Raw genomic sequence first — 12,121 nt, forward strand, 5'->3', positions numbered from 1 at the left:
AGTTAGGGGCCTCCATGAACAATACTTCTACTTTTACAATTCTACATGTAGCAAAGCTGCAATTTCCAGGGGCCAGAAAGCTACAACCTGGGGGCCCTAGGTTTAGATCAACCGGTAGGGTTAACATGGCCTTAAGGACTTAGCCGTCATTTACATCAGTGATTTTTTTCATATGCAAAAACACAACCAATTTTGGATCAGATCCTCATTAGTGTTTGGTCACTGTTTTAAATTTTATCATCATCGTTTCTTCCGTGATTTTGCCTTATGCTTAAGAAAAAAAATGAAAAGCTTCTCCTACCCATTAGAATATTAAAACCAGACAGCACACAAATGGCATCACGTACCCATAGACTTGCATGGGTGAGTTGGATCCGTGACTTGGATCAATAATGGAAATGGCTCTGTTTTTTTTGCGGACTGCTCGGTTCATAAAAACTGCAGACATGTGAACAGACCCAGTTTCACAGGTGACAGTCATGTGGTTTCTGGCCATAGAAGGTCACAGTGTTTGGCTGCGCAGAATGCTCTGACTTTCCATTGTTCCTGGTGTCAGTATTCTTTGGTATAGGTAGCTTTCCTGCTGGATTCATCTCTCCCCTTTTCTACCTAGCAGTAGCTCAAATTCCACCCAGCTGCTGATCATTAGCATACTTAAATACTCCTTCCTTCCTTGGACTGGTGCTGGTGATATTTTTCAGTTCATTCAAGCCTTGGTTGCAAGCAGGTGGCTTGTACTTCTCTTGTTGTATCATTGCTAAAAACTGATAAATAGTTCATGCATTTTCCCCCCGTGTGTCTTCTTTAGTGTTTAGTGGAGTTGACAAAGAGCTTATCCCATTTGTTCGCTATTTAGGGCCCAGCACTAGGGATACCTAAGGCCAGGTAGCCGGCTTGGCGCATAGGTGTGGAAGCTATCTAGGGCAGTGAGAGACACCAGGCACCAGCAGTAGGTTTGGTCAGGGGTCACCATCTTCCCTTTCCCTAGACACAGGATTTCGCTTCCCCCATTTGCTTGGTACTTCCCTGTACCTAGTGTGACACCCAGAGACTATAATGAGTACATGTTCCATTCGTGAAAAATATGGACAGAGCTCAAATGTGAAAAACATACATCTGAATGAGGCCTGAGTTTGATTAAAATATTTTAAGTTTCATCCCTCGCTTTTATTTCGGTAGTAACGTCATTTTGCCAAATCCCTCTCATTAAACTGTTCAAATATTTTGGCCAGCAGCGAATAAAATAACTGATTTATTAAGAATAAAGACAGATAAAGGCATACACTTGGCAGACCCACTGCCTGTATTTATGCCACCGTCTTATATTTGGTGATAAAGGGATGAAAATATTCGAACACTAAACACAATTTATTTCTTTGAAAAGAGCTGGGTTAGAGGTCTTGTATAAGTTTAGAAAAAGCAGTTGTTTTTTAGGCAAAAATAAACTTGAAATCACATCCAAAAGTTGTTGCAGACCGACTTGTTAGACTTATTATGTGGCGGTAGTTATTAAGGTGTCGTGAATGTGTCGTTGGTGTGAAATGCGCCTTACCTCTTCCATCCCTAATTCAAAAAGATATTTTGGTTATAGCAAATAAATTTATTTTTATGCACATGAAAGCTTATTACAATTTGATATACCGTACTGTCTATAACAATTCCTACTTGCTGACAATCATTGGAAACGTTCATTGTTTACTTCAATTGGACAAAAAGTTGAATGGTCATTACAGGACACCACACTATAACTGTAATGCGCCGTACACCGATGTGTCCTCGATATGAACAGAACAGGTATTAATCCACGGGAAGTGAAGAATGAAGCTGTAACACTGCGTCCCTGCACTCCTTGCCTTCCTGCAGGGACACGCTCTGACTCACCGCCACGGCTGGGTCCCTGCACGCTGCCTGGCGTCTCTGCCTCTCCTCCATGTGGTTTCTCCTCTCCCACCTCTCGGAATCTGTGGACGCGTCACAACATCTCTGGGAGCGCTCCTAAGGAGTGCATGCACGCCGCTGCCCCTCTCTATAAGGGCCAGCGCACCACTCCCAGGAAGTGCCTCCCAGCCTGCTGAGAGGCACTGTATATTTAGGGCAAGCTCCAACTAGGGGAGTTGCCTGATCAATGAGCCAGTTTAGCTAGTCAGTTTCCAGTACTCCAACTAGCTAGTTGTCAGGTCCGTGTGTCTGTCCCATCCCGTCCTGTCCGGTCGGTACCAGTGTCTGTGCCCGTCTGTCCCGGCTGTGCTTCAGCTACCCCGGTGGCCCTTGCCACACTAGAGACTTTGCCCTCTGTCTCGGCCACTCCGGTGGTCCCAGCCTCACTAGAGACTTTTGTCTACCCTGTCCGTGCCATCTGCCTCTGCTACACTCGAGGTCCCAGTCTACGCTGGAGACTCAGCCCTTTCTACTCCTGTGTCTGCCCCTGCCCTGGGGGTCAGCTGCCACAGTCCCGGTTCCTGCCCTGGGAGTAGCACCTGGCATCTGCCTCGCATTGGGTGCTTAGTCGAGCCTCTCCCACAAAAAGGGGTTCCCCTGTGGTCCGTTGGGTTCACTTCTGCTTGCCGCTGCACCATTACCCGGCGGCGAGCGTGACAAAAGCTTTCTAGGCCTCTTACAGTGTCATGATGTTTCAGATGTCTGGCCAAGGAAGTTCACACTGCCCCGGTGTAATGTCCCCACCGGAGTCTGCTCCTGTGACTTCTGCTCCAATCGCCAGGCGACGCCGTGTTCCCACCATGGATAGTGCTGGTGATGGGAGAGGAGTCGGTGCCAGTGGCTCTGGTAGGCGCAGGCTCCGCTCATCCACTAGGCTGGGTTTCCCTGGAACCTGCAGTACCACTGGCTGACTGTAAGTGGCGTGTGTCTTCCAGCTGAAATTGCCATCATTCATCTGCAGCCAATGGGAAGACACCACAATCTTCTTATTCCCCCTCCTGTCATGGGACCACTGCCAGGGATAGTTTGTTTTCCTGGTTCCTGTGCTGGTTGTATTTTGATTCCTGTGTGCTGATCTTGCTATGTTCTGACTACCCTTCTGCCTGTCATTTATGTATCTCACTGCCCGATACGGATTTGACCTCTGCTTCGTTTGCTGATTACGTCCTTGCCTGCCGATTCTGTCCCTGCAATTCCTGGTTTGACCTTGCCTGACGACTATGTGTCGCCCTGGGCAAGCCAGGGGTCACAGGTCACAACACCACCACACCCCACACTCCAGGTAGGCACATCACAGCTAACCAGAAATCCTTGTTGCCTTCCTCCAGAGGCTGATGATTCACACCAGGGGGTGGGCCAGGCGGTTGGCTCCGCCCACCACGGAGATCACAGCTCTGGAGGCAGGAAGTACCAGGCAGTCCAGTGAGGGACATGAACAAGTGAACAGCAGATTAGCCCGGGGAGGGCAAGAGTAAACAACAAAGAAGTAAAAGTGAAGGAAAGAAGAGTAGTAAAGGAGGAGAGCAAGAAGTGGTGACAGAGCAGAGAGTGTGCAAGCCTGAGGGGTCCAGCTTTGTGGAGGGCCAGAACAGCAAGGTCAGCGACGGCGGTGACTGTCTGGAGGGGGACCGTTTGGAAGTTCCTGGAAGGACCCCGTTGGCTGTGTGCCCGGTGGTCTGGAGCAGTGTTCCGAAGGACAGTCAGCACCAGGGCAGGGGCCTCTCGGACCCCGGCAAGGCTAGGAGTCGCCAAATTTGCCGAATCCGTCAGTGAAGGGGACGTAGATCCCCCAGCAACCAAGTCCCGATTGACGGCAACAGCCCAACCTGAAGCAGAGAGACACCGCCACCGCCAAGGCACCAGTTTCTCAGGGCCAGCGCCTGCGGGCAAAGTGTAGAGCTCCTCCGGCCCAGATTGCAGTCGGGGAGCGGGTAACCGGAGGGAATCCACCGCTACCATCAGTCAAACTTAGGTGCAAGGAAGAGGGACATCACCGTCACCTACCGGGAGTGCAGGTGCAGCCGTCTGTGGGACCGTCCTACCAGCCGTTTGGTTTACCGTACAAACTGTGTCCGTGTCTCAGGCTGAGTGAGTACCACAGTGCCGCAAGGCACAGCGCTGCCCCCCGCGACCCTGCGCCCACCAGGCCCCGCACCTCACAAACCATCACCGGGCCCCGGGATCACCAACCCCTACCCACGGAGGGGCAACACAACACCTGGCTGCTCCCCATCACCATCCCCGGGATCCCCACCCAGAGCAGCGGTGGTGCAATCACCACAACCGTGGGTGGCGTCACGAACTATAACCATCCCCACACCCAACAAACCCCTTTCACTCACGGGCGAGGAGTGTCGCTCGAGGAACCCCGGGATCCGGCCCACAGCTCGAGCCACCACTGAGCAGCTGCCGGACCCGAGCAGAAGGGGTGAGCGTAGTGTGCCGACACCCTCCTCCCCGCCCGCGACAACTACTCTCCAGGCTGCAACCCTCCACAGGTAGTGATCACCTTGGGCCCGGTGTAATACCAAATCTCTGTATAGGGGTTAAAGGGTTTCAAGGTTCAAGGGGTCCTGCTTGGTGAGTGGCTTCCCTCTAGCCTGTCCATTACAGCCGTCTGAGTCTGTGGATCCAGGCAGGCGTTACACCCGGTCCAGCTGCCATGGAGTATTGATATGGTCAAGATACTAGGGTGTTTTTTGCTCAACACTAAATGCGACCAAAGTTTTCGTGTACACCTAGCCTAATACTAGAGTCCTTTAGGTTAGGAGATAATTCGGCCTCTTACAAATGCGTCTGTAATATCAGCACCTGCTGGGGTTATACCTTATAATTATGGATGAAATACAAACCTACCTGTTCATTCCAGTTGTCAGGGAGTGGTAAGTGGTCAGAAGGCCCTCCATGTTTTTCATTGTAGTCGAAGACCATATTAAGATCAGGAAAATTCCGGTTCAGATCAACGTCATTGAAGTTATTTCTCCCCGTTAGATATCCATTGGTGTCTGGTCCCTGTGAAAAAAAACCAAACAGTTTTTTAGTAGATGGTATCAATTCATTTCTTGATGGGTATAAGAGGTTTTTATATACATTCCTCACCATTGTAACATCAAAAAGGAAAAGTTGTTGAATTATGGAAATCACAGAATTGATAATGTGGCATAAAACATGATACCATGGCCTGTAGCATCTCCGGACTTGTCTCCCATCAAGTACATCCAGGACATCATTGGTCATCAATTTCAAAAGGAGCTGCCAGAAGCAGAACTTGATGATCTGCCTGATTGAATTCAGAACGGCAGAGTATTCCTCAGACAACCATCAATAACCTCATTGATTATGCAAATTGCCTCTTCAGAGCTACTTTTAATAGGTGGCACTAGAGATCATGTCCTCTTCTGAAGTGGCAATTTGCATATTTAATTTCCCAGAGGAGCATGCAAGGCACTTAAGTCTCTTCATACTGGCAGGGCAGACCTGGCATGTCACTCTCCACAAGAAGAAACCTTACCACTTATCCTTTAAGCTAGCCAAATTAGATCTCCTACTTTGCGCTGATGAGGAGCAATACCCTGAAACACTGTAAAGTGAGATTCTGGTTTGGCTTATATCCCAAGTCATATGTCAAGTCTTGTTAAAGGGTCAATATTGACTTTTGGGATTGCTACTTCTAATAAGTGGCACTAGACTTCAAATTCTCTTTCTTTCTAAAAAGGCAATTTGCATATTTCATTTCCCAGAGAAGCTTGCAAGGGACCGTATTTTTTGTTTTATAAGACGCACCACATTATAAGACATCCCAAATTTAGAGGGAAAAAAAAAGGTAAAAAAAAAAGTGGTCCATCTTACAATCCGGTGGTGTCTCACCAGGAGCGGGCGGCAGCGGTGGTGGAGCGGGGCACAAGAAGCAGGGGCAGTGGTGGAGTAAAGCGATGCTGTGGGCAGTTGGACGGGTGTCCCAGATGCTCGCTGCGGGCGCATTGAGGCAAGCAAGTTCCAGAAATTGTCGGCGGTGTGGGCTTCAGAGAAATGGCGCCCGGAGTCCACGTGCGCAGATGGAGCTCTCAACTCAGGATCTAAATCTGTGCATGCACCACCTTCGGGTGTCATTTTTCTTAAGTCCGCTGCTGTGAGATCAATGGGACTAAGGCAGCGCGTGCACGCATGAGATCTGGAGCCGAGAGCTCCATCTCTAGCACAGCGCCTGTGGACCGTAGCCCCAGTACAACACAGCGCCTGCGGCCCACAGCCCCAGCATAGGACAGCGCCCATGGCCCATAGCTCCAGCACAGCACCCGCAGCCCACAGCCTCAGCACAAAGCCTGCAGCATTGCTCCTGCGACCCCTCTCCACCATCTCTGGTAAGCAACATTCGGATTATAAGACGCATCCCTCATTTTCCTTTCAAATTTTTGGGACAAAAAGTGCGTCTTATAATCCGAAAAGTATGGTATTTATGCCTCCTCAAACTGGCATGGCAGACCTTTGTGTGTCACTTTCCACAAGGAAAAACATTCTCTCTTGGATTCCAGTCTTGGCCTTTCATCTAGCCAAATCAGATCTGATACTTTGCACTGATGAAGAGCAATACGCCGAAACACTGTCTGCAAACTGAAATTCTGGTTGGGCTTATATCCCATGTCATATGACAAGGCTCGTTACAGGGTCAGTATTGACTTTTAGGATTGCTACTTCTAATAGGTGGCACTAGAGTTCAAGTACTCTTCCTTTCTGAATAGGCAACCTTCATTTATAATTTCCCAGAGGAGCATGCAAGATGTTTAAGTCTCCTCATACTGGCGTCCCAGATCTGGCATGTCACTCAATACAAGGAGAAACCTTACCCTTTTATTATTATTATTTATTATTATAAAGCCATTAATTCCATGGCGCTTTACATGTGAAAAACGGTATACATAAAAACTAATACAACAATCATTAACAGTGCAAAACAGACTGGTACAGGAGGAGAGAGGACCCTGCCCGCGAGGGCTCAATATCCATGATAGCAGCCAAGGTGTGTAAAAGCATGTATTTCTGTATGTGGTGCTCTTATTCTATACTGACTAAAGCGGGCTTTGCACGCTACGATATATCTAACGAGATGTCGGCGGGGTCACGTCGTAAGTAACGCACAACCGGCATCGTTAGTGATATCGTAGCGTGTGACAGCTACGTGCGACGGTGAACGAGCAGAAATAATCACCTTCTCGTTCATCGTTGACACGTCGCTCATTTTCAAAAAAAAAATCGAACATCAGGTTGTTCATCGTTCCCGGGGCAGCACACATCGCTCCGTGTGACACCCCGGGAACGACGAACACAGCTTACCTGCGTCCCGCCGGCAATGCGGAAGGAAGAAGGTGGGCGGGATGTTTACGTCCCGCTCATCTCCGCCCCTCCGCTTCTATTGGCCGGCTGCCGCATGACGTCACTGTGACGCCGAACGTCCCTCCCCCTTCAGGAAGTTGATATTCGCCGCCCACAGCGAGGTCGTTTGGAAGGTAAGTACGTGTGACGGGGGTTTACAGCATTGTGCGACACGGGCAACAAATTGCCCGTGCCGCACAAACGATGGGGGCAGGTGCGATCGCACGATTAATTGCAGCGTGTAAAGCAGGCTTAAATGAAGACTTTTTGACATTTCGTCTCCATTTTTTCATTATTTGCATATCATTAACATGTCTAGCAATTCTATGATTTCTACAACTCCATGCTTTTTCTTTCTTGGTGTTGCCATTTGAATGTTGAGGAGTGTACTATTGTTCCATTTCTTCTGATTTTTAATTATCTGATATCTCAACATCTGCCGATTTGAACAAGTGCAAGACATAAAAAGAACAGGAAGACACCAGGAAGCAGTGACATAAGGAGATAAGTGATGATTCTATATATAGCATGACCGAGATCCTTCTCATCGGGGGAGAAGACGCCTCTTACCCCCGTCATCAAGAAAGAATAAGAAGCCTCAAACTAGTTTACTGATGACTATACATGGCTTGTCTGTAGTAAAATGTCCTATTTAGGTCAGAATACGAGAATTTTCAGGTTTTCAAACATTTTGTTGGCCTTCATGCTCCACTTCTACCAATGCAAAGAAAGAGGGGAGGAGGAATCCATCACAAAATCAGGAAAGCTCCTATAATGGTGACGCATTTTGCGAAATTGAAAAATGGAGTTCCTCAGGAGACGGGAATCTTGCATGGGTTATGCCGTACATTCCAATTTTCCAATATGTCCGAGGGGCTCTCAGAAAAAGGTGATCCTTCCAACACTCCAAAAAGAGTTTGTAAAAGTCCTGTGCACCTCCTGAAACTTTCCAAAAAAGGGATGGGGAAGAGGTAGGCCCCATAAAAGGGATATGGTTAGGGGCAAGAACCACTCAAGGGCCTCTCAGAAGGCCAACTCAAGTTGGTATGTATGCTTTACGCGGAATCGAGAGGAGAATTAGAGCTGCGCCCCCTTCTCCCAAAGGTCCCTTTCATGCTCTCTCGCTCTACTACGTAGTTTTTCTCTAGGTGATACAGTTAAGATAGTATTTTTGTACCACAGATCTCAGTGGTAACAAAAACAAGAAGAATGTTGTGATTATTGGGAAATTTCAAAAGCCCCCCCAAAAAGAAGGAAAAGCAATCAAATTATACAGAATTTCTGATACTCCTACAGGTCTAATCAATGCAACAAGGTCCACTTTCATACTGCATTGTGACCTCCATTCAGTGATGCCGTCCGCCCCCCGCCCCCCCTGCAAAATGGGTTTCGGACGCAAGCGCCGATGGGTTCATTGACTATAATGGTGCAGACGGAGTCACCATGTGCTCTGTTGTGCACTATTTTCGGGCGTATATGCTTTCTGGAGGCGGACACCCAGGCATAGTAGACTGCATCTGAGTGCCCGCCTGCAGAAAGCATATACTTCCGAAAATAGTGCACGACAGAGCAGACGGTGACTCCGTCTGCAGCATGATAGTCAATGGCCCTGTTGGAGCATGTGTCCAAAACCCGTTTTGCAGGGGGTTCGGAAGGAAGCCCTGCTGGGACCACTGACTGGAGGTCAGGACACAATGTGAAAAGGGCCCAGGAATGTGACATTTGTTAATTTTTGCATTTTCATTCTCGATTTCCAAAAGCCAAATCTTTTTGATTTTTTTTTATAGCTATATGAGAACTTCATTTCTTTTTGCATGACGAGTTTGTTGTTTTCGTTATCACCAATCACCTTACTATAAAATGTACTGAAAAAAGTGAGGTAAAATTTAGAAAACCCCTCCAAAATTTTGCAATTCTTTTTGGAATTTGTTTATTGTGCAGTAAAAAGGACCTAGCAGCATTTGCGAGGTCATTATGATTACAGTGATACATGTAGTTTTTTTTATACTATTATAGCTGCAACCATGGGGGTCATGACAATCCTTGAAAATCATGGGAGCCAGTTGACAACTGAACTTGATGCGCCACCTGGATGGAGTGACTTAGGTGGACAGCGGCATTTAAGGTGTTAAACAATGGCAAATGAAGCTAGCCCAGGTTGCTATCGCTAGGGTACGTGCCCACGATCAGGACCTGCTGCGTCCTGTACATGACGGGTCCTGACCTGCGGGGCTGCAAGTCTCTTCCGCAGGAGATTGCAGCGGCCTGTGCCCACGATCAGGGTTCGGGGTGCTGTGGTCTCTCGCTTGTGTTCTCCCTTTGGAGGACGCTTGTGACGACTCCACATCAAAGAATTGACATGCTGCGGCCTTGGAAAGCAGGTCAGTCATCGCCATGGGCTGCACACACACAATGGGCATGGGATTTCTAGAAACTTGTGTGACGCCCCTGGACTATCAGGTCGTCACAGGGGAGTGCACGCTCTTTCTCTTAAGTGCAGTATTCAAATCCCTCATGGTTCTGGGTCCCCATCTTACAGTGCTGCCTCCAACAGCAAATCAAATCCTAGATAGATCCTGCACCACACCCACCAGGCACACCAGTGGGCGGCTTGAACAGAACAGGGTCGCTCACCTAGGAGTCAGGAAGGGGAGGTGAGGAGTGAAGTGTAGCAAAGTGGAGTAGTAAAGGGAGAGTTGAAGAGTAGCTCTCGAGTGGCTCCCAGGAAAAGCTGACTAGGTTGCAGACGGTGGTCTGGACCTAGAGGAGTCGGACCCCCAGTCGCAGGGGATTGAGGCTAGGTGCCTGGACCTGTCAGCAAGGACGGTCGGCAGCTTGGTCCTATCACCAGTCCGGGACCGAAGGCACGGCGGGGTACATGGACCCTAGGTCAGGGAGAAGCTTCAGGCAACCCGGCAATTAACCTGCGGAGAACAGAGCCTTTATGGACTGTTCCCACTAGCTCCAGAATCGGGGCACTAGCGCAACGAGGGGGATAGGGCCTTCCATACAAGCGGCCCACTAAAATCCCAAGCGTGAGCCCTGAGAGCAGGCTCCCACACTTAGCCACAGTGGGGAGCGGGGCCCAGCAAGTTCCAGACTACTGGGCCACTACGGTGAATTTAAACTTTGTGCCAGGAGGCAGGTCACGGATCACCAGGCAGCACTGCAGGGGACGGGAACCGGACGAGCTCCCCTTTGAGAGGCAGTGGCACCCACAGACTTGGTTCACCCAGTTGTCAGCGTTTGCTTACTGGCTGAGTACCTGAGTGATTTCCCCTTCCCGGCACCCAGAAGCACCATTCAGAGTCCTGGGGCCTACCCCTACCTGTGGAGGGCAACGACACCTTGCTGCCCCACTCCATTACCCTGGTTGCTCTCAATGGCAGCGGCGGTACTCCCAGTTACCGCACACCACAGGTGGGGTCACGAACTATAACTCCCCTGTAAATATTCCCCATTTACTTTAGAGTGTGGCCCCTAGCCTCCGGGTCCGGAGAACCTCGAGCCACAAATGGAAACTACCCCCGGATCCGAGCAGTTCGATCCGCTGCTGGGGCGGAACACTTGCACTGTATAATGCAGCGTTTTGGATGCAGCTGAAGCATGCTGCGTCCAAAACACTGTGAACACTGATCGTGGGCACGTACCATTAGGGGTACTTTGCACACTGTGACATCGCAAGCCGATGCTGCGATGTCGAGCGCGATAGTCCCCGCCCCTGTCGCAGCAGCGATATCTTGTGATTGCTGCCGTAGAGAACATTATCGCTACGGCAGCTTCACATGCACTTACCTGCCCTGCGACGTCGCTCTGGCCGGAGACCCGCCTCCTTATTAAGGGGGCGGGTCGTGCAGCGTTATAGCGACGTCACACACAGCAGGTGGCCAATAGAAGCGGAGGGGCGGAGATGAGCGGGACGTAAACATCCCGCCCCCCTCCTTCCTTCCGCAGAGCTGGCGTTAGACGCGGTGACGCAGGTAGGAGATGTTCCTCGCTCCTGCGGCTTCTCACACAGCGATCTGTGCTGCCGCAGGAACAAGGAACAACATCGTACCTGTCACTGCTGCCAAATTATGGAAATGTCGGACCCTACACCGATGATACGATAACGACGCTTTTGCGCTTGTTAATCTTATCAAAAAGAATTTACACACTACAATATTGACTGCGACGCCGGATGTGCGTCACTTTCGATTTGACCCGACCGATATCGCAGCTGCGATGTCGTAGTGTGCAAAGCACGCCTTAGAGGCAGGTGCTAGATGTAGACCACAGATGGCACCTGTCCTATGTGAAACTGGCTCAACCCCCACACATTTTGACCTTCTCCATGACAGATATATACGGTGTGTCATAGAGCATGAAAGGGTGGTGAAATGGGCCACCTTAAAAATGCCATAAAAACCTGCTCCTTGTGTGACGCCCTGGACAAGCCAGGGGTCACAGGTAATGACATCACCACACCCTACACCCCGGTTAGGCAGATCAAAGCTAGACCCAAAAATCCTTGTTGCCTTCCTCCAGGGGCTGATGTTCACACCAGGGTGTGGGCCAGGCGGTTGGTCCCGCCCACCGAGGAGTTCACAGTCCTGGAGGCGGGAAAAGAGTAGAGTTGAGCTAGGGAAGTGGAAGTGGAAGGAGTAAAAGTGAAGTGGAGTAGAGCAACTGACGGAGAGCGTCCGGGTGTGTGCTCCGGACAGAGACAGCAAGGTTAGCAGACGGCGGTGACCGTCTGCAGGAGTGGCCTATCGGAGTTGCCGTAAGGACCGTGGACGGGCGGTGGCCCGGCGGTACCGGACCGGTACACAAG

The 12,121-nt window shown here is 49.8% G+C and overlaps 1 protein-coding gene across 1 annotated transcript in view; it reads right to left on the minus strand.

Annotated features, from left to right (window-relative positions):
* Positions 1–12,121, minus strand: part of CPN1 (carboxypeptidase N subunit 1) — a 74,683-nt gene that overhangs the window by 39,759 nt on the left and 22,803 nt on the right. The window contains exon 3 of the mRNA XM_075348432.1: positions 4,795–4,950. Within this exon, the coding sequence (XP_075204547.1) occupies positions 4,795–4,950 (156 nt within the window). The remainder of the gene's footprint in view (positions 1–4,794; positions 4,951–12,121) is intronic.

Source organism: Anomaloglossus baeobatrachus, chromosome 5 (assembly GCF_048569485.1).
Source record: "Anomaloglossus baeobatrachus isolate aAnoBae1 chromosome 5, aAnoBae1.hap1, whole genome shotgun sequence".
Lineage (NCBI taxonomy): Eukaryota > Metazoa > Chordata > Amphibia > Anura > Aromobatidae > Anomaloglossus > Anomaloglossus baeobatrachus.